Source organism: Rattus norvegicus, chromosome 3 (genome assembly GCF_021556685.1).
Source record: "Rattus norvegicus strain SHRSP/BbbUtx chromosome 3, alternate assembly SHRSP_T2T, whole genome shotgun sequence".
In the NCBI taxonomy this organism is placed as follows: Eukaryota; Metazoa; Chordata; class Mammalia; order Rodentia; family Muridae; genus Rattus; species Rattus norvegicus.
Window position 1 is genome coordinate 69,285,387 of NC_141536.1, and position 27,984 is coordinate 69,313,370.

The window sequence follows — 27,984 nt, forward strand, 5'->3', positions numbered from 1 at the left end:
ATGACAAGCACGTAGCTCCTCAGGCTGGGAAGAACAGGGGTAGATATAGGACATTCTTTCCAACAGACACATTTTAGTCATTGTCCCCTGGGTGACGACTAGCCCCGTTGTTTCAGTGGTACAATCAACCAATAAATAACTTTGTAAACATTTCCCTATACAGGTGGGGAAGTTCTTCCTCTCTAAAACAATAGTCTATAAAGAGAAAAATTGGTCAAAGGTGCTTGTTAAACTCTAACAGAGAGTGAACGATGCTTCCCCCAGTGCCTTAGATAAAGCAGGACCATGAATTGGAGAAGCTCCTAAGGAGAGTCAGAAATGCAGCCCAGAGTGAGAATTCTTAGCTCAGACCGAGAACTCAGTGCTTCCCTCCAGGTGTGGTGGCTAAAGAGTAGACTCCTCGAAGAAAAGAAGAAAGGGCTCTCCCTTATCAGCCTCTCCCTTTGGCTGACACAAACCTCCCTTCCCCAGGGGACTTCCTCCAAGCTGTCTATAAAAACCGCTGTGAGATAGTGTGAGGGAGGATCCAGCTTCGCAGACTTGACAAGACCCAGGAGGGCCTGTAAGTGTTTCCTTTCCTGGGATGTCATGCTTCTGGGGTGGCCCCTGACCTATGCTGAGAGCTCTGGAAGGCTAGCGGGGCTTCATGTGGCTTTCAGCTTTTGCTGGTGCTAGTGCTTCTGAGCGACAGGCAAACTCTCCTTCTTAGGGAAGGGCACAAGGAAAGGGAAGGAGTGACATGCAGCTTTGAGGGAAGAAACGTGGGTTTAAGTGCTGTGTGTTTCTAGGAAGGTCAACAATCTTGCTTCTCCTTTCCCTCATATTGCAGACACTGATGAGCTCATTAATGTAAATCAATGGATAAATAAATAAATAATTCATTTTATTTACAGGCTTGCAGGAAAGCTGGCATGGGCTGCTCCTTTTGGTCTGCTTCACTTCAGGAAGGGCTTCCTGGAGCTGCAGCTGGGGCTCAGTCAGTAGAGTGCCCTGTCCAGCAAGCATAAAGCCTTGGGTTTAATCCCTAACAAAATATAAACCAGTTGTGAGGGTACATGTCTATAATCTCAGCACTTGGAAATGGAGGCAGGATAATCAGGAATTCTATGCCACCCTCGGCTACACATTGAGTTCCATGGAACCTTGTCATAAGCAAAACCAGAATAAGTGAATTCTCTGGCTGGGCTCAGCATTAGCCCTGGTTCATCCTGAATTCTTGTTTCCTTTTTCTCCACCTTCTTCAGGTCCAAAATAGTCTGGCTGTGCTGTGATGTGCGTGCGTGCGTGCGTGCGTGTGTGTGTGTGTGTGTGTGTGTGTGTGTGTGTAAAACATCTGCGTTCTCTATTTCAGGTCCTCATCAAGCCAACATGAAATTCCCTCTACTTCTGGCTCTTCTAGTCGGGGGAGCATTTGCTCTTCATCTAAGTAAGTCATTACCTTAGGTCTTTCTCTCTCTCTTTTGCTCCTGTGTGTAGTAGATGAGATCTGAGTCACATAGCCAGCGCCATCCCTTATCCTTCTCAATTTCAGAATCCCTGTACACCATCAGAGCAGGGACTCTGCAAGACTCCTAAGAGCATCTGTTATGTCTGTAGCCTTGACTCTATTGTGGCATTTCCAGTTTTGTCCTTTCTACCTAATGCTAATGTCCTTCGCAGTAACAACAGCTTCTTTTTACTTTGAGTTTACTGAGCATTTTCTCAGCACTTTATGTCCTTTAATCCCCAGAGCACCCTCATGAAGTATTGGGGATTGTGTGCTAATTTCACAAAGAAATAAGGCTGGCAGTTGCTGGGTCCAGGACCCCAACCCACAAAGACTGGACTCAAAGCTATAGTGTTTAGTTATCTTGACCTCATGGGTGAAGTGGGGTGTCTCCTCGTGGAGATGTGGCTGTAGGTTCCTTTCTAGGTAGGGTTGTGCACACTGGTGTTCAGGAAGCAGGGAAGGAAATGCCAGAGCTCTAGGAAGAGTAGGGGAAGGCACGAAGAAAGAGCACGTGAATTTTCTACTCGCCAGGCTCTGAAGCTTCTGACTCCAAAAGCCCACTGGTGGATGAGAGCTTGCCTCGGGAAGCAGAGATATCAAGACCGGAAGTAGAAGAATGCCCTCCTGGGGAACAGCTAATGTCCCTGGAGGAGGAGGAAGAGGAAGAGGAGGAAGAAGGTTCTGGAAGTGAAGGTGCTCTTGGAAATGAAGGAGCTGTCTCAGGTCAGGATGTGACAGATGAGAACCTTCAGTGCCCCAAGGAGGAAGACACAACGAGTCTGATGGGTGACTCTGGATTCAAGACCGGTCGCTACCTCCTAGTCAGGAGGCCTGAGTGCTTTAACAAAGCTCAGGTAAGTGGCCTGTGGCTGAGGCTGGGAGCAGGGACAGACAGGGGACATATCTCCATCTGCCAGGGATGCTGGGTGGGAAGAAGGTCATGTACTGTACTTTGTTCTACTGTCTTCTGATGGCTGTAGCTGGGGAGGGGGAGGGGAAAGAGTAAGAAGAAAGGGCAGACAGAATACAGCAAATACAGAGGCGAATGCCAGCAGCAAACCACTGAACTGAGAATAGGACCCCGTTGAAGGAATCAGAGAAAGAACTGGAAGAGCTTGAAGGGGCTCGAAACCCCATATGTACAACAATGTCAAGCAACCAGAGCTTCCAGGGACTAAGCCACTACCTAAAGACTATACATGGACTGACCCTGGACTCTGACCTCATAGGTAGCAATGAATATCCTAGTAAGAGCACCAGTGGAAGGGGAAGCCCTGGGTCCTGCTAAGACTGAACCCCCAGTGAACTAGACTGTTGGGGGGAGGGCGGCAATGGGGGGAGGATTGGGAGGGGAACACCCATAAAGAAGGGGAGGGGGAGGGGGATGTTTGCCCGGAAACCAAAGAATTATTATTAAGTATTAAATAAATTTAAAAAAAAAAGAAGAAAGGGCAGAGGGTGGGAGGGAGGAAGGGAATGGGTTTTGGAGGCCCAGAGACCATGTGAATTCCTAGTGGGAGAGGGACACTCTTCTTCCTCTTTTGTTTTATTCATCAGTTGGTCTGCCGGAGCTGCTACCGGGGCACCCTTGCCTCCATCCACAGTTTCAGTGTTAACTTCCGAATCCAGTCCTTTGTCAGGGGAATCAACCAGGGTCAAGTCTGGATTGGAGGCAGGATTGTGGGCTGGGTAAGTAGAATACCAGACCTGAATGGTCCTTGTAATCTCATCTAATATCTACCTTGCTGCAGCTTTATCTGTATTTCCCCTTCATTATCCCCTAAAGAGCTGGAGACAGAAGGCCACCAGGGGAAAGACATTGAGGTGGCACTAAGGGTTTAGAATTAGGTTTGACTCCAAGTACCTCCCAGTTTTTCTATCTTTGTGGTCTGGGGACTGTGTCCTCACCTGTTGCTTTCCCTGCCCCATTTCTGGTTTGTGATATAAGAATGATCATGTCACAGAGATGAGGAGAATGGGGTAGTGATGATGAATGTGGACCGTTAGTTCATCTGCCCAGTATCTATGATAGTCCTGTGGTCAAGGATGTCAGGAGGCGTTAACAGGGACAACCCTGGCTCTGCCTCTCCCTTCCCCTATGTACGCCTTTGCTTCCTACCTTCTCTAGGGTCGCTGCAAACGCTTCCGATGGATTGATGGAAGCTCTTGGAATTTTGCATACTGGGCTGCTGGGCAGCCTCGTCGCGGCGGTGGCAGATGTGTGACCCTGTGTACCCGAGGTGAGGCTGGCTATAGATGAATGAAGGGAAGGCCAAGAGAGTCCAGGAAGAGTGGCAGGAAGTGAGCCTGGCTACTCAGGGAGACACTTTCTAGGTTCTTAGCTGAGGTGTAGAGGTGGTGGGAACAAGGACCTTCCTGGTATCATATGAGGGGAGACAAGGGGCTCAAGCTCTCCTATTTTCTCTCCACAGGAGGCCACTGGCGCCGATCTGGCTGTGGCAAGAGACGCCCCTTCATCTGTGCATATTAAGCTGGTCCCAGCTGGGAGTTCAAATTCATCCTCTCCTGGGTAGCTGCCTCTTCTTTCCTGCGAGATGTCCCTCGTCTTTCACCACCCTAAAATAAAGCCGCTTTACTTAAACAGATTCCCTTTTTCCTGTGATCATTGTCGCGCTATTTCATTTTGAGTGTTCAGCTTCATCATTTCATTCCCCTTCACACTTTTTATGAAGGAGCCACAACGTTATCACTCTTCGAGGAGTGACTGTGCATTGGGGTCCAAGACACATTCTGACAATAGAGAAATGAGTGCAGATGTCTCTTAAGTGCTCACGGAAGACCCAATTACATTGTATATGTGGATCAGGTATTGTCAGGACCCCACCAACAGCTTCCAGACATGTGAAGGTTTTGGGACTCTCATCTACCCGGGCTCTTTGTTTCCACTGTTAGTTGCTTTTCCTGTAGCCGGTGACACAATACCTTATTTGAGTTCACAGGTCAAAGAGACAGCTTATTTGAGTTCACAGGTCAAAGGTGCTGTCTATCATGGTAGGGAAGTGCTGGTGGAGGGACTCAACACAGGTGGCTACATTGTATCCATGGGAGGTGGCTACATTGTCTCCATACTTAGGAAGCAGAGAGATGAATGTTTGTGCACGGCTAGTTTCTTCCAAACACAATCCAGGAACCAAACCCAGGGAAAGGTGGGTCTTTGCACCTCCGTTAACACCATCAGGATAATCCCTCCCAGGCATGACCAGAGGTTTGTCTCCTAGGAAACTGAAGAGCCTATGAAGTTAACAATCAATATCAACCATCACACATATTAAACAGAGCAAACACACAATGTGTACTAGGCACCATTTCTCCGTTATCTACAAAGCTGGATGACACTACAGCGTATATTTTATTGGCTGCTTGCCTCTTCCCAGATGAATCCTCTCTTCCTCTAGCAATGTTTCTGCACTTCTCCAAATTAACTACAGGACATGTACTCAAATTCTTGTCTCAGGCTCTGTTTTGGAGAAAACCCAATATTAAATTCTTTATTATGAGTCAGACCTTCAATGAGGCTTGGAGATATAAGACACAGGGTATGTGTGTGTGTGTGTGTGTGTGTGTGTGTGTGTGTGTTGTTACCTCTTACTGAGCATTCACCAGCTGTGGCAAGTGCCGTGCATAGCTCACACTATCCCACCAATCACTATTATCCCTGACATGCAGAAACAGGCTCAGAGAAGTTACACATGCACGAAAGACTTGTGCAAGCCAGAACATCTGGATGTTCCGGATACCGAGATTTGACTTTTCTTAGCTCCAAAGCCTGCTCCTTTATCCATTGCATTTCCACGCTTGGAAGTCCTGATTGATGTCCCTCACTCAGGTCTTCAACCTTGAGGCACAAAACTCAACCCATCTGGAGTCAAAGAAGCCCAGTTAAAGATGGGGATGAACAACTGTAATATTACCAGGGAGATAAGCAGAATGAAAGAACCCCTTTCTTTCAAGAATTTTCCAATGGTCCAGGGTCCTGGGGAGGCAAATGATCTGTGAGTTTTTGAGTGACTCAGAGAAGGGGCTCTATCTGCTTTAGGTTAGTTTCTCAGCTCGCCGAGAAAGAGACAGCCACAGTTTGGTTCATGTCAGCTGCTGGTTTTATACAAGGTAAACTTTGGAGATCCACGCCTTTGGGTCTGTGGTGGGTGCTGTAGGGAAATAGCTGAGATGGAGCTGATTCAAGGGCTCTCACGGATGCTATCGTCTGCTGTGGCACAGATTAATTTTTGTATTAATATTAACAATACAGATGATGAAGGACTGGGCCCATGACTCCATGGTAGTGCAGCTGCCTAGCATAGATGAAATTCTGAACAGGATTTGAGCATGGAAATAATTGGACAGCTAAGTAAACGTGTGAATAAGACAAGGCATGCCCCGCACTCTGGGCATTTACTACATTCTGGACTCCAGGCTGGGAGGGAGACTTTTGTCTTGCTTTTTGGTAATTGATCTCTTAGTGGGCATTGTAACTCCTGCTCCATGAAGGTGTCATTAGAGGATACCAAGGAGAAGGCAGGAGGAAGCTCCAGGGTACTTGACTGTGTTCTGCACGTAGGTTTCACTGTGGTTGCATACATGCCATGCCTATAGTTTTCCTGCTCAGTTCACTCCCAGATGCTTCAGATGTCCTTGTCTGTGAATAAGCAGTGGACTATACTTCTCAGGAGGCTGAGCTCCTATACACTGCTTTGACCTTGTGATTTCATTACTTATCACAATGATGGAAAGAGAATCATTCTTTCGGTACAATGGGGTTGGACTGAGTTTTAGGGCAAGATGAAGATCAAGATACCCATATGAATGACGAATGCATTACTAATTCATAAAACTCTCTTTTAGAGTAAAGTGGGTCTGAGGATGTGGCATGATTGGTAAAGTGCTTGCCTAGCATGCATGAAGCTCTTGGTTCTATTTCCAACACAGGAGAACTTCAAGATCATCATCAGCCACTTGGTGAGTTTGAGGCCAGCCTGAGCGACGTAAGATCCTGCTTCAAAAAAAAAAAAAAAAAAGTAAAACTCATGAAATAAACAAAATAAATAGACAGGTTTTGTATCCCAAGAGGTAGCTTGTGTGAGCATTTTTTCATTCTAGCAAAATGCTAATGAAGTTTTGTGCAGCAGAGGTCATCCTTTGGGATGGAATGCCCAGAGTTGCTCCACTACAAAAAGCACAGCATAGGGAAGCCCAGCCTCCTGAGCAAGAGCAGTTCATCACCCATTCACTGACACGTGAAGCTTGAAGTGCTTCCTCTCACAAGGACATCCCAGCTCTACATGCCAGGAAGTTCTCTGATGGCTCTGCCCCAGCTGCTTTCTTTAGAGGAGTGATTCTCAACCTTCCTAATGCTATAACCCTTTAATACAGTTCCTCAGATTGTGGTGACCCCAACCTTAAAATTACTTCATTACAACTTCATGTAATTTTGCTACTGTTTGAATCATAACATAAGCCTCTGATATGCAGGATATCTGATATGGGACCACAGTGAAAGGGTTATTTCACCTCCAAAGAAGTTGTGACCCTCAGCTTGAGAACCGCAGCTATAGAGGAGGATCTTATCACTGTCCTTTTTGCAGGGGCTGCTTCTTGTGATTTCATTACATATCATGATGCTGGCTTCTCATCCTCATGAGGCTCATCCTTTGGGTAAAATGGGGTTGGGCTGAGTCTTGGGACAAGAGCTTGATTTAGAAATCGTTTGAACATAGATGAAAACACTGGTCCTGAGACTTAGAAGCATTGTGCATTGGCTACATTGTCAGGGTAACACATTTGAATGTGAACAAGGACTTTTGAGCTGTGAGAATGGGAACAGTCATTTATTTCTATTATATTTTTTAAGTAAATTCGTAAACATAAGGTGGCAATACTCAATTTGTGGGATGATTTGTTAGGATTACATATGAAAGTAGTGATTGTAAAAAAAAATTCTTATGGAAACATAGTGCCTGGTGTGGAGCAAAACTTTAAAAATGTTACTTCCAGTTTTCAATTAGAGAGGAGTCACTGAACAGTGGCAAGGTTATTGAAGCATCAGAAAGTCTTTTGCCAGGATTTGAATGCAAGAAAAACTTGATTTACATGAATGAGTGAGTGAATGAATGAATGAGATGGACTGAATAAGAGAGAATCCATGAGAAGTTTGCTGTGGGGTGGGTGAGAGGCATAGAATACTGGACTTTGTCTGGTCTCTGACTTGCCAAGGGATTTTGGGTAACTCCTTTAGACATGTGGGGATTTGTAAAGAGAAGCAATGTGTGCAAGGCTTATGGTGGTGCTGGCTCACGAGAATAGTAATCCCTGGGGCTCATCCCAGCTACCTAGTGAAATGACCCCGCTATTTGGGACCCAGGGTGAAGGAGAAACATAGATAAGGGTATCTTTGTTTCTCCTTTCCTCACTGGGGCAATCTCAAGCTTAAAAACTGTAGACCGAGTGTTGAGAGAACTGGAATTGACCAACCTTCCCAGTGTCAGGTAGATAAGCAGGCAGTCTGGTCTGTTGGGTGGAGAGATAAGAGTCAAGACCGTTACTCTGCAATCAGGCCAGGAAGTGACCTCGCAGTCTCTTCTCCAATTGTAGGTCCCTTGGGAGAGCAGAGGAAGACAAGGCATCCAGGCTATCTTGCTCTCTAGATGACCTGTGTCTGCCTTTTTGGAGATGTGGGCCAGTATATAAATAACAGGTTTACGCTGTCCAACAGAACACCTCCAAACTGCATCAACCTCACTTCCAACAATCCACAGCTCAACCTGACAGGAAGACGTGGCAAAGCCAGGGCCATACACTCACTGTTTTCTCTTTGGTCAACAGTGGATGAACTGGAGCTTGGTTGTTTAAATAAAACTAGTCATTGTGAATATATTTGCATTAAATTTCATTTTTAGAAGGTTTGTGCTAAAATATTACTTATATTTAAATATTGAAAAAAATTTTTAGTGCCTTCTTAAATTTGTGGTCCGAGATTAGCATTGCATTGCTTGATCCTAGTCCAAACCTGGTGGTGTCAGAGGGCTGGCGGGTGGGTAGGAAATGAGGGTGGGTAGGGCAAGGTGGTCCACAGATTGGTTGGAAGACTTAGCGCGGAGTTTTTCATCCCAGTTCCTTCTTTTTAGCCAGCCCTGGAGGTAAGTCTGGAGGTCAGACGAAGTGATAAGGTCTAGGCCAGCGGTCTGCAAGTGACCCAGAGAACATTAGGAGATGGAATCTGTGGAAATGGTTGCAATTCCCTCTCTCTCTCTCCTTCCCCACCCCTTGTGTGTGTGAGCATCAAACATCTAATGGATATGGACAAACAGTGCTATTAAACTGTTTAGATAGTGCATAGGGCAACCCCCACAACTAATCTGTGGTCCTAAGTATTAAGAGCAAAGTTTTGAGAAACAATGCAGATCCACAGTACAGAAGACACCGTATGCATATTGAAGATGAGAACTGGAAAGGACTTGGTTTGTGAAGAGGGAAGAAGGAGGGGGTGGGGTGGGGTGGGGGAAGAAAGATGGAGGGATGGAGAGAGGGAGGGAGAGAGAGAATGTTTAGGACTTAGAAATCTCTGCTCCCTGACTTCGTATGAATCGTAGTTAGGGCTTTTATTGCTGTGGAACACCATGATCAAAAGCAACCTGGAGAGGAATGGCTTATTTCACCCGCACGTCCATAGAACTGTTCATCACTGAAAGCCGCTAAGGCAGGAATTCAAACAGGGCGGGAAGCTGGTGCAGAGCCCATGGAGGAATGCTGCTGACTGGCTTTCACATCATAGCTTCTGCAGCCAGCTTTCTTATAGAACTCGGCACCACCAGCCCAGGGATGGCAGCACCCACAATGGGCTAGGTCGTCCATGTCAATCACTATGTAAGAAAATGCCCTGTAATTTTGCCTACAGCCTGATCTTACAGAGCCTTATTTTTTCTAGTTTAAGTTCTCTCCTCTCAGATAACTCTAGCTTTAGTCAAGTTGACATAGAAGACTAGGCAGGACGTCAGGTGAGCTTGGTGAATGTTCCTCCTCTGAATCCTATTGTTTCCATCTGTGAAGCCAGGAAATCCTACAGTTTCAGTGGGAACAGGTGAAGGTAGGGGGTCAGGGATATGCTGTACTGGTCAGGGATATGGAGTACTTCATGTGGATACTCAGGCTCCCTTCTCCTCTCCCTCCTTCCCTTCATGGTTCTTAGCTACGTCCTGGGATCTGCATATCACTTCCTGGAATGACTTTGGAAGGGTGCTTCTGAATTAAGGGATATCTTTCAGGCTGGACACTTTAGGAACACTAATACTAATTACCTCTGGTTGATAGGCATGATGTTACACATGCCTCTGAAATAAATTGGTGGACATGGCTTCCATTTAGGGCCACAGGTCCCTGAAAGCAGCTCTCTGTCATGTTAGCAGAGAGCAGGGTCTGGGGTGGAAAAACTGAAAGAACTTTTATCAGTTCTATTACCCCTAAGCTTAGCCTGGGGCAATCGCCCTGCCCCCTTCCTACTTCCCCAAAACCACTGTATAAGGGCTGATTGTGGGGCAGTAGCCACAGCCACTGAGAGTGGAGGCCATAGACCCTCGTGAGGTGAGTGCTGTGCTCACACACAGCACAGGCTGGGGTCACAGAGGAAATGGGAGGATGCTATAAAGCAAATGGCAGAAGGGCCTGTTTTTAGGATCCCCATAGCTACTGTCTTTGCTTCTTCTTTCTCCACGTAAGTGAAGTCAGCTCTGGCTTGGGGCTGACCTGTCCCTGCAAGTTTAGAACTTGGTAAACTGTGTTCCTAGAGAACAGCCAGGAAGATCCTGGGAGGAGACTTTTGCAGCTCAGTTGTCCATCCTGCCCACCCCTGATGCCTGTTTCAGACTCCTTCTCAGAGTCTGTCTTTAGAAGAGGAGGAGGAGGAAGAAGAGGAGGAGGAAGAGGGGGCAGTAGATCTTTGGCCCTCCCTTTTATCAGGTAATTAATCAAGTATCATGCCATGTACCAGAAGCTGTGTTGGACACAAAGGGACAGCTGTGAGGACAAAGGTGGAATTGCTTCTACTACAGGATCAAGTAGACATGAAACAGCCCCTGATCCTGTCCCTTCTCCTGCTGGGGATGGTTTCTGCTTTTCATCTGGGTGAGTCTTTCCCTTTTATTCTCACACCTATCTTCCTTATATTTCCTCTGTCCCACTCTCCTGGTCATTGTTGTTGTTATCATAGAGCCAGGGTTACAGTGTGTTCTTTTTGGGTTGCTCACACATCTCTGGTTAGATAACTTTCAGATTTAGAACTGGCTTCTTCAGAAGGAAACAAAAGACCTATATATTAAGATGAAGGGCCAGTGATGATTGAGGCTTCTCACACAAGGTCTTCCCACTCATATGCATACCTGTGGTGTCAGCCAGAGTTTGGGCTGTTGTCCACCTATGAGTCTGGTTTAAGACATTTTCTTTTTTTCTTTTTTTTTTTTTTTACTTTTTTTTTTTATTAACTTGAGTATTTCTTATTTACATTTCAAGTGTTATTCCCTTTCCTGGTTTCCGGGCAAACATCCCCCTAATCCCTCCCCCTCCCCTTCCTTATGGGTGTTCCCCTCCCCATCCTCCCCCCATTGCCGCCCTCCCCCCAACAATCTAGTTCACTGGGGGTTCAGTCTTAGCAGGACCCAGGGCTTCCCCTTCCACTGGTGCTCTTACTAGGATATTCATTGCTACCTATGAGGTCAGAGTCCAGGGTCAGTCCATGTATAGTCTTTAGGTAGTGGCTTAGTCCCTGGAAGCTCTGGTTGCTTGGCATTGTTGTTCATATGGGGTCTCGAGCCCCTTCAAGCTCTTCCAGTTCTTTCTCTGATTCCTTCAACGGGGGTCCTATTCTCAATTCAGTGGTTTGCTGCTGGCATTTGCCTCTGTATTTGCTGTATTCTGGCTGTGTCTCTCAGGAGAGATCCACATCCGGCTCCTGTCTGCCTACACTTCTTTGCTTCATCCATCTTGTAAGACATTTTCTTATCCAATCTAGAGGAGTTCCTTTTTCTTGTGTGGCCCCAAATTGGCATCCAGGAAAGCTCAAGTGGATGGTTGGAACTGTCCGAGGTGCTGGAGGGAGAGAGTCTCTCAAGTGATGGCAGGTTACCTCTTCTTCCTAGACTCTGCTCACCCTCATCTGGAGACTTCCAAGAGAGAGGAAGACCTGAATCCGGAAGCAGATGGTTCCAGGGAGCAGGGGAGAGAGTTGGTTCTGACTCAAGGGATAATGCAGACAGAGGGAGAGGAGGTTGAGGGTTCTGAACATCAAGACGTCTTTGAGGATGGGGAGGCAATGGAGTCAGAACCAGATGCCTTAGATGAGGACTCTGTATGCCCCAGGGAAGAGGACACAGCTCATTTTCAGGGAACTCCTGGGTGCAAGAGCTGCCGCTATGTGCTGGTGAGGACTCCTAAGACATTTCATAAGGCTCAGGTAAGAGACAGGAAGATGTGGTGAAAAGGTCAAGGGGAAGGAAAGGGACTGGATTAAAATGTCTGTTCTCTATTATTTATACTAGTGTTTCTCAACGCTACAGAATTGCCTGGAGGTCTTCTTAAGATATAGAGTTTGCAGCTCCACCTTCACAGCCTTTGAATCAGGAGGCTTGGGGGGTTGATCTGAGGATTGGCATTTGTAACAAAGTCTTGGGAATGGAGATCCTTCTGAGGACAGAACCTTTAGAGCCACTGCTCTGTGTAAAAACACTTTGGTGATGGAGACACTTGTGTTTTATGGAAGAGGAGGTGGAAAAAGTGTAAGAGCCAAAAGTTGGGGAAATTAGGGTGAAGTATTGTCTTCTGGATAGGACAGCAGTGTTGCACTCATGAATCCACAATGGCTGTGATTGCTTGCATAAGATCAAGCTAGTCAATATCCCAGCATGGATGTGGAGGGGGACACAAGCCCTTATCTCTAGTTGAAGAGTTATTAGCAATTGATGGCTGCTAGGAGAAGGTCAATTTTCTTTAGGGGTGTGGCCACTGGTAGGTTGATTGTGGTCATACATGTTTGGGGAGCATTAATTAGTTTCCATGGGCCACATATTTGCTAAAAGGAGGATATGAGGTTGGGAAGTGATATGTGTGAATGTGATTCAGGAGGAGCTAGAGGAGGGAGTGGGGAGATTAACATGATTGAAACACATTCCATGTATGCATGAAAACCTCACAGTAAATAAAGTGTTAAAGTAAAACCATATAAATCATTAAAGATTACCTCCTATAAGAGGAAATATTCAAAATGACAAACCTGCCCTTTTTTGCATCTCTGTCAATACTTCTGTGTGGCCCATTGTAAGGTGTGTGTGTGTGTGTGTGTGTGTGTGTGTGTGTGTGTGTGTGTTATTCAGAGTAAACATAACTAAAATACACATTTTCAGGGGAGATGGCTATGTGGTAAGTGAGCTTGTTCTGCAAGCACGAGGGCTTGAATTCAAATCTCCAGGACCCAGTTAAAATCTGACTATGATAATGCATGCCTGCAACCTCAGCACTCAGGGCAGACACAGGTAGATCCTGAGAGTTCACTGGCTAGGCAGCCTATCTCAAGGAACAAGCTTCTGGTTCAGTGAGAAATCCTGTCTCAAGACAATAAGGCAAAGAATGGTACAGGACACCCCACCTGCTGTCCTACTCTGGACTTCGCATGTGGGCATCTACACAGTCACATGCACACACTACTCCCACAGCCTCACATACAAACCACACAGTAGATATTTCCAGTGGATGGTTGGTTGAGTTATGTGGGCAAGATATCCACACCTAGGGAGGGCTCACTGTATGGTACCATTTTTTTTTTTTTGTGGTGAAGGTCAAAAAGAGATATTGCATTTGAATTATCATGCTAAACAGTCTGTACATGGTAGCTATAATTATAATGAAGATTACTACTTCCTGTAAGGATGGCCTGACCACTGATAAAGAAGCAAAATACAGGCTTGAGGGAAGCAGTGGATCCTTTATTTTGAGTAGTTGTAGGGATTTCTCTTGGAGATTCAGGATCTTGAGGCAAAGAGAGTGAATTCTTTACCCTGACTCTCCTCTCTACAGAAACTCTGCAGACGATGTTACCGAGGCAACCTTGCCTCCATCCACACCTTCGGTTTCAACTTCCAAGTTCAGAGCTTGGCCAGGAAGATCAACCAGTCCATTGTCTGGATTGGAGGCGTCCTCAGGAGATGGGTAAGTTAGGACCCAGCTCAGCATTGAAAGTGTTGATTATATTGAGGGATCGTTTGTTGGCTCAGTAGTTAAGGCGTCCTTTAAATGATAGGCAAATAGGATGCTGGAGATGACCTGTATCGTCTTCGGAGATTTGGATATCCATATCTTTCACTTAATCCATGTTCAAAAACTTCAGGCTTGTGGCTCAAAATTAGCAATGGTAAATTTACACCAATAAAATTGGTGATTGCTATCACTTAGGCAGCTGTCTCTGTGACAAAATGCTGGAGGGAATCAACTTATAAGGAAGAATGACTTATAGTTTCAGAACCTTCAGTTCACACTCACTTGAGCATGTTGGTTTGGACACACAGTAGGCCATAGTGGGAATGTGTGGAAGAAGAGGACTGACTATTGACCTGTGGCACAGGGAAGCAAAGAAGAATGAAAAGGTTTAGGTCCTGGCATCCTCTTCAAGAGCATGGCCCAAATGGCCTTTCTCCAAGTAGGGTCGTTCCCTTAAAAGTTGTCACTTCCCAATTCTGTAATTGGGGGACACAGACTTTAACACATAGTCTTATAGAGACACTTCCGATCCAAATTAGAGAATGTGACAACAGATTGCTTTTTTACTTCCCTCTCACTCTTCCCTGGAGTTGGTGTGTGTGTGTGTGTGTGTGTGTGTGTGTGTGTGTGTGTGTGTGTTTGTCTTTTCTTTTTTTTTTTTCCTTTTCTTTTTTTCGGAGCTGGGGACCGAACCCAGGGCCTTATGCTCGCTAGGCAAGTGCTCTACCACTGAGCTAAATCCCCAACCCCGTGTTTGTCTTTTCTATGTGTACTTGGATGTGAAGACAAATCTCAGGTGTCATTCCTCAGAAGCTGGTTAACTTATTTTTTTAAGACATGGTGCTCACTGTTCAGGTACGCTGGCTGACCATGAACCCCAAGGAATCCCTTTATCTTTCCTTTCCCAACACTGCTACTCCAAGTGTGAGCCAACGTGCCTGGATATTTAATGTGGGTGCTAGAGATTCCCCAGTCCTCAGAGCTGGTTTGTGAGAACATGTGGTCATATAAAACTGACGTGAGGAGACAGATTCCAAGACACTGACTCAGGGCTCATCTCAGTTGTTTACTAGCTGGGGAGCTTTCTTAGTTTTGCTTCAGCTGTAAAATGGGGATCGACTTCTTTAGGAGTAGGCCCAGGATTGTGGATGAATGAGCCAGCACCGTCAGCATCAACTGGTAGCTTGTTAGAGGTGTAGAATCATGGGCGCCATGCCTGATCTCCTGAATCTGAGCCTGCTTGTTAATAAGATCCCCCCAGTACAGCTGGGGAAACCCGCCCTATATGGTGTTCAGGAGCAATGGTTATTTTCCATCACTCCCCTGCAAAACCCGAGGGATGAGTGTGAGAGCAGGCATGCAGCTTCCTGCCAGGCAGGCAGTGAGGGGAGTCGGCAGTGACTTGGATCTTCCTGCTTATTTTGGTTTTCTGATTCACTTTCTTTCTTCTCTAGTTATTCTGGAAGAACTTTTGCTGGACTGATGGGAGCCGCTGGGATTTTGGATACTGGGCCCCAGGGCAGCCTGGGAATGGGGAAGGGCACTGTGTGACTCTGTGCGCCAAAGGTGAGAGGAGTAGGCTCCAGCCAGGGAGATGCACTGGTAGAGTAGAAGTTTTTTTGCAGCTGTTCCTTTGAGCTGCCTGGACACTGCTTCAAACCTACTCACTCCACATGGAGAACTCAAACTTGCTAGCCTTGTAGAGGGAGTAGCTCTGATACGTGGTTGACAAACTTGAATGACTTATCCGATCGACAGACCAGCAGATATGAATAGAGGGTGTGAATGTAGGAGTAAGTGACAGCTGAGATGTCTTCAGCTACAGATGTGGGGAACAGCATTTGTGACAGATGTGAGGCACTTTAGTGTAGTGACAGAAACCGCACAACCTGGAGCAAAAGTGCTGTGATTCACATTTCAGCCTAGCTTTCTACCTACCTGCTATGGTAAGGCAAGTTATTGCCACAAAGTCTGTTTCCTCCTTTGGAGCTGATGCTAGCCAAGGAAGGGGATAGAGTTGGTATCTGAGAAGGGTCGGGTGGAGCTCAGTGCAGACTCCAGCCAGTTTATATCACTCTTTTCTCTGCTGCAGGGGGCCATTGGCGAAGAGCTTCATGCAAAAGTCGCCTGCCTTTCATCTGCTCCTTCTAAAATGGAGCTAGACCCTGCTGAGATGGAGCTAGACCCTGCTGAGATGGAGCTAGACCCTGCTGAGATGGAGCTAGACCCTGCTGAGATGGAGCTAGACCCTACTTGGAACCTCCTGCCTTCGCAGCCCTGGCTGCACATGTCCCATCCTTTGGTGTTCAATTCTGTCCCTAGTCTCTTCTGATCATAAAGTCAGGCTTTCCACAGCATCCCCTAAGTCTTGTTTCTTCATTGCCTTTTCTTGGAGCCCCCTGCTTGTTGGGAAAATCCTGGAATTAAAGATGGTGGGGCTAGGCAGTCTTGTGCAGTTGGGAAGCAGTGACAGAGTTTGGGGCACTGTACAGTGGCAGCACTGAGTCACGCGGAAGCTGAACAATGCTCTCTGCAGTCCTCTCTTCACTGGGCTCAGAGTCTACCCTTCTACCCAATGAGAGGAGAGCAGAGAAGATTCCCATCTGGTGGGGAGCTGGTCCTACCTTTGCTTGGCATCAGTGTGAGGTGGGGAGGTGAGGACTTTCCAAGATGGACTTAAAGAGACTTATTTCAGAGCTGGTATGCAATATTGAAATTGAATGTGGGAACACCCTGAGGAGATGGGGTGAAAGCTCCCTTTTAGTTAAGGAAGCCTACTCCTTTAGAGCTGTGCTTTTTGGTATCCAGCAATGACTCTTATTTCCCATTCTCCTATACCCCCTAGGAGTCCAGAGGGTGATGCGGGGGGGGGGGGTGTCCTCTCCTCTTGTATTCTCTACCCTTTCTGCTAACAGGACACAATTTTGAGATCTTTCCCTCACCAGTCAGGTCAAAATGCAAAGGCAAGAGACTGGCAAGAGCATAGAGCCCAACCCTACCTAGTTCTATTATCTTAGACCTCAGCATTTTTTCATCTCACTTTCTCAGACCCGGAGAGACCAAGAGGGAATATCACTGCTACCTTTAACTTTATGCCAGCTGGGACACTGGGCTAGAAGGATCAGTGAAACTGGGTATTAAAGAATATAAAGAGAGCCACAAGTGTGTGTGTGTGTGTGTGTGCGTGTGTGTGTGTGTGTGTGTGTACGCATGTGTATTTGTTTATATGCTTATGGTGAATTTCTGGACAAGTACACATGCATATCTCCATTTTCGGGTATGCATAGATCTGCATATCTGTGTGTGAACCTACATAGGTGTGTGTAAATGATGTGTTTGTACTGGTGTGCTGTGTGTACACTTTTGAACCTTTGCATATTTATGGATATTTTCTATAGATGTGTTTGTCTGTGTATTTACACCTGTATGTGCCGGAGTCTCTGTGTATATACATTTATGTTTACCTGTGTTATTAACCATATGCATGTAAGTGTGGCAGTGTGTGACTATGTACAGGTTTATGTTTGTATATGTACCTGATACAACATGGCTTCAGGAGCAAAACACCAGTATTCCACATATTCTCTCTCTAAAGAGTTTGAGGCAATAAGACAAGGATGAGGCACAGTCCTAGACAGTGGGTTGGGGAGAAACAGTATACATAAGTCCTTTGAACGTGGAAATCCTTGGCAATTGATTAATATGCCCTGAAACCTATGGCACCCCACTGATGCTGGATCCTGGGGACTGTCTTGGTAGAGGGGTCTTTGCCTCAGCTCCTAATCATGACATAGAATCCGGTCAAGAGGTAGAGTTGCCTAGGAGTGGAGTATCATTAGGTATTGCATTGAACAGTGCATTAAGCGGACCCTTAATTCAGTGCTTCTAAAGAGACAGTGGACTTGTTGCAGGGGGTGGGAGGATAAGCAGTCAGCAAGACATTTCAGGGATACAACCATCTCCTGATGCATTCTCTCTCTTACTGTCTCTCTGTCTCTCTCTCCCTATCCTCCTCCTCCTCCTCCCCCTCCTCCTCCTCCTCCTCTTCCTTCTCCCCCTTCCCTGATAGAGAATGGTCTCTAATCAAATAGCCCAACACCCTGATGTCCAAATCCATAGGCAGAGGTATGTGTGGTGAGGACAAGCTCCTTTTTTGACTAAAGCCTCTTTAGGGAAGACCTGAGCTAGTAAAATGCTTCTCAAATCTCTGGCGCTGCTTTTGGGTATCTCACTCTGTCTTTATGTAGTAATCTCGCTGGCTGTTTAAAGTCTTCCACTCTTGCTTAGCTCTTGATTAAAAGGCAAATAATCCTGAGAGAAGACATTCCCCAGAAGCTTATTGGGTACTATCCCCAGGAGGTTAACTGGTAACTTGCCGAGAACAGGTGTTGTGAGAATGGACACAGAAGGGAAGGTTGTGGAACTGTCAGGGTATGGTGGGGATCTGGGGAAAAGGAGGGAAGCAGACTGCTGGTCCACTGTCTTCTCCTCCTAGGGACTCCAGAGGACAGCTGTGGTATTCCTTTAGTAAGCTGGCTCTGTGATGTGTCCCTGCTTCTTCCTAGTGCAGGTCTGAGCACCAGATAATTCTTATGATTCTCCAGCTCTTGGTTTCCCTGCCACTGGGAGTCTGTGCTAGCTGCTTCACTTAGAATTCACTCATTACTGCAGCAAGATCTTGCTTAGCCCAGGTAACATACATAACATAACATAAAAAGGTGAGTCAACAAATGTCTTGACTTTCCCCTGATATCACAGAAGCCAACATTTCACAGTCCAGCATCACAGAACTCTGGGTTCAAGTCAGTTCTTCTTCTATTCCTTAATCTTATGCAACCCCAGTTTCTTTTGTGAAATGATGATTAAATTAAGTAATGCCTGTCGTACATTTAGCCCACGGCTTGCCAAAGGTGAGCTCCTTCACCGCTGAATGACAGTGTGTATGCTGAGCAATGTAACCTTGAGAGTGAACACAGATTCCATTTCTAGTTCCAATACTATTTGTTTCTCTGCCGAGTGAGATTACTAACAAACCACAGACACTCCCCAGGTGTGGTCAGGGCCCGTGTGACCATGGTAATGATGGCGCTGAGTAAACCACAGTGTATCAGATACAAGCTGGTCGTTGTAATTTCTATGATTAGCTGACATCTAGCACATCGAAGTGGACTTGGTTCAGACAAGGAGAGTACAGCATGGAGTTTACACACTTACTGAAGGCCCAGAAGAGGTCCAGGCATGTGGGGAAGAATTATTCTAGTCTGGGGTATGAGATCCTCTTAGGACACAGTGTCTCCATCTTCTTCTAGGGAGCATCTTGGTGAACTCAGCCTTGGCCCAATGAGGGGCTATAAGCTTCCTTCTTGGAGGCTGTGCTCTTTCCTTTGCTGATGTCTCTATTGGAGAGATGAAGCCTGGCCAGGTCTCTGGATACTACCCAGGAATTGACACTGGTGTTAGGGAGACAGTACCCCATCACACATTATGATGGGGCTGTGGGCAAGCAGAGGGAAGAAAGGATTGATGAAGCTAGTGGGAGGACTCTTACCCCTTCTCCCCCTGGGGTGGGCATCATTGAGGTTGGGTCTGTGTGAGCACTCCTGTGGTCCTCCTAGACTCTCCCTCTCCCACATCTCTTTGCACCGTCCGGTGAGGGGCCAGCCCTCTGTCCACATGAATGCTCATCTCTTCTAAGCTCTCAGCATCAAGCCCATGTTTAAGAGGCAGATTGGCCCTGATATTAATTAAATGTATACCTCAGGCCCACTGATTTGCATGAACTTTTCTGATACTTAATCATATATTCTTTTAAAAGAGATGCCCCCAGCTGTATAATGGCGCTTGCCTGCAGATCCAAATACTGGGGAAAAGTTGAGTTGAGAGAGGAGATCTGTAAATTGAGGCCAGCCAGGAATGCACAGGAAAGTCTTTTCATCAAAACCAACCAACCAACCAACCAACCAACCAACCAACCAACCAACCAAATAAACAAACCAAACCAAAAGAGCCTCTCAACCTGCTTCTTTCCTACACCTTGATCTGTCCTTGAGTTTTGTCCGCTACATTTAGAGCTTCCTCAACATCTCTTGTTTTCTTTAAAAACTCAGAAAGGAGATGGGACATCTGGGCTATGGAGACAATGTGAACTTGTCTTCAGCTTATAATGCACAGGACACCTGTGTCCTCTCTTGGCCCCTCACAATGGCACAAGGCAAGAAATTTTTCATTTTTGGCCTCAGGGTTAATGATCAGTAAGCAAGAGGCCTAGACATGATGGTTTCTGAGGCTCCTTTAGCTTCTACCTGATCACCTGTTAGGATCCTGTGAAAACAGGCCTTGCTGCCCTGGCTGAATGCTCACAAGGTATTGGGTCTTACTGGGTCTCCCCACTTCTATTTTGAAACAGTTTCATGGGTTCCAGGCAAGGTTCACACTTATTGCGTTGGCAAGGATAAACTCGAACTTTTGATCCTCCATGCCTACCTCCCGAGTGCTGGGATTACAAGTGTGCCTGGTTTATGAAGTGCTGCAGGTTGGTCTTAGGGCTAACATACTAGACAAACACTCTACCTACCCAACTACATCCCCAGCCCCTAACCATGGCTTTCCCAACAGTGCTATAAACTAAGACAGCTGATGTACTGGGACATGGTGCTAGGGTTAGAAATTGCCTCTTGTCGGTCATGTATGTGTGTGTTTTCTGTCTAGATTCCGGAGTGAGGGCCCAGATGTGTGGATGTGTGAGGACCTCATTGGAGAATAAAGGTCTCTTCCTCAGCTTGAGCTTGCGATATGGGGTGAGGCAAGGAAAAATCACTGATAGTCACAGCTATTTCCTTCTGCATTTCCGTGGGCTCCCCTAAAGTAGGGCTGCATTCCTGAAAAAGCTCACTGTTGGGCATCATGGGAAGGCAGGGAAAGGCAACTGACACAGAAGGGTAGATGCCTAGAGAGTTCATTCTTCCATTACAGATGTGGGCAGAAGGGCTAGCCAGGGTGTAGATCTCACTTCCTAGCTACATGGCCTGGGGCAAACGCCTCGGTCTCCCTGGGCCTTTGCTTCTCTTAATAACAAAACAAACAAACAACCCAAGAAATCTACCTTATAGGATTATTTTAAGGGTGAAAAGGGATAATATGTGTGGAAGTGCTTGGTACGTGGTAGGTCCTATGGGTGTAACCTTAGCTACCATTTTCTCAATCCTTTGGAAAGGGGTGGATGCTGCTGTCCTGGGATCCAGGGAAGCAGGTGGGAGGCATGCAAGGGGTAAAGGCAAGATTCAAGTCTTAGTGGGAAGCATTGCCTATCTGTTGAACAGTGAGGGCCTAGATATCTGGATCTAGTCTTTGGGGTGAACAGCAGAAATAGCAGCCCTTCTTCTCCCCCTCCCACCCCTGACTGCTTAGATAGAGTGGCCTGTTTGCAGGTTCTGCAGCCTAAGGGTGAGCATGGAACCCTGGGAAGAGGCCCTAGTGACCAATAGAATAGGCCCCTGAGTCTGTAGACTGCTTCTCCACAGTGGCCTGGTCACTGGCGAACACTGGGTTGGTTGACGCAGTACCCTTCAGTGTTGTCTCAGTCACCTGCAAGCAGAAGGGTTGGCACTGTCATGTCTGACACTGCGCAAGAACTTCCAATGTAACCCATTTGACAGAATCAGCAGCGGGGAGGTAGGGTGGAGTTGCCTGGTCATTAGGGAGGTAGAATAAGTCTCTGGGAACCCAGAACTTTGCATGCACTCCAAGGGTAAACTGTAACCCACGTTATCTCCAGGCAAGGACTATTCTGCCCCAGAAGTGGACAAGTAGCAATGAATGGTGGGCATGTTGACAATGACTGACAGAGCTACCCACTTCCAGTTTTTTTCTTGTATGGGAAAGGGCTCGTGATTTGGGCATACTAGAGAAGACCCCTGAGCTCCAACCAGCCCCAAATCTCCAGAGTTCATTCTTTGTTGAACCCTCTCTTGGATTCCATATACTAATGGAGGCCCACTGATCTTCTGGACACCCCGAAGAGTCCCCAAGGTCCGGCAGTCCCCCCTGCCCTGCTTTCTCCACTTTTCAGCTTCTTCCCAAACTCACCTCCTCAAACTTCCTGGCTTTGTAGTGATCAGCCCCTTTGAGGAAATTGAGCAGGATGATGTCACAGAGAACAGTGCCCTGGAGGAAAAGGGGCAGTGTAAGCTCAAACAGTAGATGTGAGACGGGTGGAGCTCAAATGGCCTCTTCGTTGTCTAGCTCTTGGCTAGGACTACCTTCAGCAGACAGGTGTTGAAGCATTGTTGGGGGACGGGGCATGTAGGGGCTGAGTCTTGAACACAGACCTGACTATGCAGCCCTTCTCAGAGAAGGTCCAGAAGCTCTGCAGGATCCTCTATGGCCTACCGATGTTTAGCTACCGAGAAACATCGCTGGATCTCAGGCACGGAGGGAATGATGGGAGAAGCTCCTCAGCTAGGGGAGGGGTCTTGGGAGTGGCCTTTGTCCCCACCTTTTCCCAAGGTTCTATTCCTCAATAAGGCATCCTAGGACAGTGGAAACATGGAGTCTCTCCCTTCCTTCATGGTGAGAGGCAGGAATTTTTTTTGTAAGTGGAATTACCTGAAAACAGGAAGGCCATCTCTGGAGGCCACAAGCCTTGGGAGGTAATATAGAGAAACGCCCAGACCAGTGCTACTCAGCAGCAGGTGTTGGAGGCCAGAGGCGGGCATTAGCTGAGCTGCTTAGTAGCACTGTGCCTGGCTTGGCCCCACCCTGATTGCCCTGGGAGGGCCTGGAAAGACTGATGAACTTACCACTCCCACAGAAGTGAAGGCCGCCACCGAGCTGATAATGGTGGGGATGATGTTGAACTTGCCAGCCTGTGTGTACAAAAGACCAAGGCATATAGACAGAGGGCACAACAGGAAGAGCTGGGCTGATGTTCAACTTGGACTCCCCGTCAGAGAGGCTGTGAGCCTGGAAAGGTTCTGGTGGGTCAAAGGGTTCCACCCTACATAGTATAGGGAGCTGATAGGGGATGTGGCCAGTTGGCCAGTGGAAGACCCTCATCTCCAGAGAGCCTCTTCAGGGCCCAAGTGCAGGCCTGAGAAGCTTCCCCTGCTCCCCTCATCCGATGGGTCCCAGGACTCACGTTCCCATATACCAGCACATCAAAGCGGATGCCAAAAGCCTTCAGGAGTGTGCGGTACTCGCTGCCGTTCTCCATCTTATAGTATTTGGCAAACCTGGAGGCCAGAGGTGAAAATGGGTCATTATCAAGGTTGTCAAGATTCCTGCCATCGTTCTTCCTGGACTGATATCATGGCAATTTCAACAAGCAGATTCCTGGGCCATAACAGAGTATATGGAATCTTTTGTTGGTGAGAATTAAGACTCTCCTCCCTACTCCACCCCCTTTTTTCATTTTATTAATTATTTTATTTATTTACATTTCAAATGTTGCCAACCTTCCTGACCCCTCCAAGAGTTCTTTTTTTTTTTTCTTTTTTCTTTTTTTCCGGAGCTGGGGACCGAACCCAGGGCCTTGTGCTTGCTAGGCAAGCGCTCTACCACTGAGCTAAATCCCCAACCCCCGTCCAAGAGTTCTTAACCCCATGCTCCCTCCCCTTTGCTAATGAGAGAGTGCTCTGTCAGCCACCCACCCAATCCCACCTCACCCCACTAACATCCCCCTTCCCTGGAGCATTAATTTTGTACAGGATTAAACGCATCCTTTTCAACTGATGCTTGACAAGGCGGTCCTCTGCTACACATGTGCCAGGGGTCACAGACCAGTGCATGTATGTTCTTTGGTTGGCAATATAGCCTCTGGGAGTTCTGAGGGGTCTGGTTAGTTGATACTGTTGTTCTTCCTATGGGGTTGCCATCCCCTTCAGCCTCTTCAGCCCTTCCAATAACTCTTCCATAGGGGTGCCTGACCTCAGTCCAATGGTTAGCTGTCTGCATCTGTCTCAGTCAGCTGCTGGTAAAGCCCCTTAGAAGAGAGCCATGCTACGGTACTGCCACTCCCCTGGAGCTTGGTCCTTTGCCCAATCTTCCCGTTCCAAAGCCTGGCCAAATTTCACCCCTCCTATGTTCTTTCTTTCCTGTCCTCCTGAGTTGCCTTGGATGGAAAACACCAGACAATCTTAGTTGAAAATCAGCAAATGACACAACCCCTGAGCACAGAATCTATCGTCCTAAACTCATCAACTATTCTATGTTGGAGATCTGGTGGCAGAGGTCACCGGGTCCAACAGTTCCTGGTCTACATCCTGCCTCTTCTCCTATCCACCTCACCATAAAAAGGGCTGTTTCTTCCTCCTGTGTCCCCTATTCCTTTCTCAGACCCAGAAGACCCACCTCCAAGACTCTCCTTTTAAAATAATTTCCCTACATCGCTTGTGTGTGCACATGTGTGTATGTGGTGTGTTTGTATATAACTGTGGGTGTGGATATCATGGCCTATGCGTGTGTAGCTTGAGATCACCATCAGATGTCTTCTGTGATTATTTTCCACTATATCTTCTCGACAGTGTTTCTCACTAAATCCAAAGCTCGTCAGGCTAGACTGGCTGGTTAAAGGCACCCTGGAAGCCTCTTATTTCTACCTTCCCAGCACCGGGATTGTAAAAACATGGGTGACTTTTAAAAACTTGAGTGCTGGGGATGGAACTTTACGCTTGAGCAACAACTATACTCTACCCACTGAGCCATTTCTGAAAACCTCTCTCCCCAAGATTGTTATGTGTGTCCTTCTTCCTGCGGACTCAGGTGGTGCCTGCACAGAAGGATGGCGTTCACACCCCATTTTGCAGATGCCTGTCAGGGAAGGGAATTGCCTGTGGCTTTGCAGATCCTAAGTGCTGGACTTGGAACTGGAATTGCACTGGACTTCTGAGCTCTAAATCAAATATTCTCTCCCTATGTGGCTATGCTACCACAGGCCATTACCACAGACCAGGCACTAACATTGGGCCTAATCTCTTGGACAAAATTCCACCACTGTGAAATGGCTTCCTGATGTCAGGGTTAAGTAATGTAATGGAAATAAGAGTTCTGGAAGGCAGTGGTGGTGCACACCTTTAATTCCAGCACTCTGGAGATAGCCAGCCTCCTCTACAGAGCTAGTCTCAGGATAGCGAAGGCTACACAAAGAAACCCTGTTGCAGAGATGGGTGGGGAAGGACGGACAGCCAACAAACAAACACAAACAAAACAAAAAGAAATGATGACAACAACAACAAAACAACTGACCGACCAAAGAGTCCAGAAAATTCTAAGTATAAAGCCAAAGCTGCTGGGTTCTCTGAGTCTTCGCATCAGCACAGATCCCTGGGCTTCTGCCTGCTGGAAAGGAGGGGTCTGAGAACTCAGTCCTGAATGTGTGTAAGGGTGGAGGTTACATCTCTCTCCAGGGATGTCCCCACTGCAACTGTACAGACGGAAGAAGAAGAAAACACGAAGCCAAAGTGGACCAGAGCTGGAGGGTGAGAGGTGTGGAAGGAAGGGCATGGTGAAATGTCAGCCACTGCTCTGGCTGACTCTGGGGAACTCTGTAGTCAGGCAGAAAGTAGTCTGGGTCCTATAGTCATCATCTGCAAATAGTGTGGCCTTTAGTGTTTCTTAGTCCTTGGGATATCTGTCAGCATCCATGACGATAAAAATAGGGGTGCTCCTGTCCCTTTGAAGCTCTGTTGGCAGGAGTGAGCGAACACTCGCTGAGACCGACTCTTGGAGGTGAGCACTACTAAAATCCCACATCCACGATTCTGTCTAGTGAACACCATCTTTCTCTGCCCTTTCTCTGCCCAGCTCCCTGCCAAGGGAACATGTCCTTTGCTGTTTCTGTCAAGCAGTCTGCTTATCTTTTAGTCAGGTTCATCCAACAGGAAGTAGATCCAACAGGAGCGCAGAAAGGATGGGTGTGTAACCTCCTTAGCTCCTCCCCACACAGGCCAATGGCTTATAGAGCTGTTTCAGCTTCTTCTAGATCCTGTGCTTTTCTGCCTTGGCTTGCCCATGCTGGCCCCAGGATAACAGCTTCCACAGGCTACCAACCTTGGGGTCCTTCACTGTGTAGGCTCCCCTTGTTCCATGTGTACCCTTGTGCAGTGTTTCTTCATGTAATTACACCTTTTGAGGCTGTCCCTGTCTCCTTGGCGGACTTATCCTAAGTGCCCCCATTTTGCAAAGGGGGAAGCTCGGGTCTAGACAGTTCTGTTGATCAGGAAGCAGTGCAGCAGAGTTTAGGTAGCAGATTTCTGGCCCTGCCTGTGCCTGGGTAAGGTGTGAATGCTGAACCTGTAGAATAAGGCTGAGAATTGTTCAGTGGGAATATTCTTAGGGGTGACTGAAGCAAAGGTGATCTTGTGGGCTCTGCAGTTGAAGGGGCAGAGTGAGGGAAGGCAGAAAGGAGACGGTTAGCCAGAGAGTGAGACCTAGAGGAAAAATGAAAGTGACCCAGTAGGGACGCTGAATGACGTAGAGCCAGTGAGCAGGAAGAAAGGAAGGCCTGGAGGTCAGGGAAGGGTGTGAGGAACGAGGCATCTTTAACTCTGGTAAGTTATGTCTGGGTAACACTGGTAGGTTATGTCTCCCACTGGGTAATGGTGGGAGCGTGCTACACAGGTCAAGGCAAAGCAGAATGAATTCCAGTTCACAGCAGCAGGAGGATGATGGAATGGACAGCAAGAAGGGGACTGTTTTTATATCCATGGTGAGCCCGGGACTCCAAGGAGACCTCCAGGGAGATCTCAAAGAAGTTAGGAAAAGAAGTATTTGAAATGGGTAGAAGATTTTAGAAACCTGTGGCTTTCAGGTTGGCTTAAGGGTCTGAGCAAGCCATGACCATCTTAGCACCCACTAAATATAAAGCCCCAGAAATATGTGCAGAGTACCCCAGCTAACCTCATGAATAATACACTATCGTTGACCCATTTTATAGATCTGGAGACAGAAGAGCAGGTGACTTGCTTGAGTCTGATGACTTCTGATTCTATGATTCCACAGCCCAAACTTGGAATCCCTGAACCATCTGTCTCTAGCTAGCTGTTAAGGATACAGGCACCCCGGAGCAAGATCTCAGAACTCTTCTAAATTCTACATTCTCACACCACTAAGGAAGACAAGATCCTTATCACACAGAGGTTGGCAACTGGGCATGGGGAATCGGGATGAATCACAGATATCTGAGGCAGGCAGGGGTCGGGCCTGTGGTCCTGCAACCTCCATGCCCAGCCTATGTCTGCATCCATGACAAATGCTCTGACATGGACTCAGAGAACAAGAAGTTGGCATCCTAGGCTCCATTGGTTAAATTTATCCCGGGAAGGAATGTGAAGGGAACAGGGAGAAAAATCAGAGCGGGCTTGGTTTCCTTCCAGCACCTGCCTTCCAAGAGGCAATAAGCGTGGTAAGATCATTATCTCACCAGCCACCCACCCTCAAGGATGCTTGGCAGGGAAGACATCTCTTCTTGCTGGGAGGGAGGAATTGCAGAGCTTAGAGAGGAGGGTCTAGGCTGTAGACGAGTGCAGCCCTAGAGTCCAGACTCTGCTCCAAGGAAGCCAATGGTGATCACAGAAGCCGTCCCATCCCTGTGACAGGGGATGGCTCAAGTCATAACGGCTTTGGGTAGCTTCTCTCTTGAGGTACACTTGGACCTTATTTCCTAGTCCCTCACATCTAGTTGGTGCTCCATCACTGGCTCTTCTAATAGAATGTGGATGGAGGTAAGTCTTGTTACCTGCTTCGGGGCAGTGTACCTTACCGGGCTAGGTTAATGAGGCAGTCCTGGAGGAGACTGAATGAAGATGGCAGCAGGCTAGAGCCCAGGATGACTGCCTGGAGCTCTCCAACCTCACTGAGCCACAATGTTAAGCCACTGATGAGATGAGAAGATTGTTCCTTACAGCAGTTAGCAATACTTATCCTGACTATTACATCCCCTGCCCCCACTGGTGTTTTCACTGAGAAGACTGAGGCCCAATTAGAGCTTTTCCAAAGGACAAAGAATGAGTTAGAGTTGACAAGGACTAGATCAAAGGGGTCACTCCCAGGAAAAAGCTCTCTAAAAAGGTCTAAGAGCCAAGAGTGACAGTTGGCTCTCCTTAAACTATCATTTTGTCCCTGAGCACATCACTCATACTCTCTGAGACTTTTACCTTTACTGAAAACGTGTGTGCGTGTGTGTGTGTGTGTGTGTGTGTGTGTGTGTGTGTGTGTGCGCGCGCGCGTGTGTAAGCTGTGGAGAG

At 47.2% G+C, this 27,984-nt stretch overlaps 3 protein-coding genes across 8 annotated transcripts in view; 2 read left to right on the top strand and 1 right to left on the bottom strand.

The window, feature by feature from the left end:
- Window positions 1-535: 535 nt before the first annotated feature.
- On the top strand, window positions 536-4,095 carry Prg2 (proteoglycan 2, pro eosinophil major basic protein). Its single transcript, NM_031619.2, is given in 6 exon segments — window positions 536-562; window positions 1,352-1,426; window positions 2,021-2,343; window positions 3,047-3,178; window positions 3,618-3,729; window positions 3,922-4,095. Coding segments are annotated over 5 exon segments (684 nt in total). The 5' UTR covers window positions 536-562; window positions 1,352-1,368; the 3' UTR covers window positions 3,981-4,095.
- A 5,936-nt stretch (window positions 4,096-10,031) lies between these two features.
- Window positions 10,032-16,101, top strand: Prg3 (proteoglycan 3, pro eosinophil major basic protein 2). 3 transcript variants are annotated; one of them, XM_087650831.1, is made up of 6 exons: window positions 10,032-10,084; window positions 10,491-10,624; window positions 11,635-11,948; window positions 13,565-13,696; window positions 15,199-15,310; window positions 15,837-16,101. In XM_087650831.1, exons 2-6 carry the CDS (start codon window positions 10,564-10,566, stop codon window positions 15,893-15,895), a joined length of 678 nt encoding a protein of 225 aa, XP_087506957.1. In that variant the 5' UTR covers window positions 10,032-10,084; window positions 10,491-10,563; the 3' UTR covers window positions 15,896-16,101.
- A 2,750-nt stretch (window positions 16,102-18,851) lies between these two features.
- The window catches only part of P2rx3 (purinergic receptor P2X 3), a 43,620-nt gene continuing 34,487 nt past the window's right edge, over window positions 18,852-27,984 (bottom strand). For all 4 annotated transcript variants that reach the window (NR_073054.1, XM_087654638.1, NM_001270621.2 and 1 more), the window contains 4 exon segments: window positions 18,852-21,328; window positions 21,830-21,907; window positions 22,543-22,608; window positions 22,881-22,974. Coding sequence is in view for 3 of the 4 variants with exons in the window: in XM_087654638.1 (XP_087510764.1) it covers window positions 21,215-21,328; window positions 21,830-21,907; window positions 22,543-22,608; window positions 22,881-22,974 (352 nt within the window). In the remaining variant the exon portion in view is untranslated.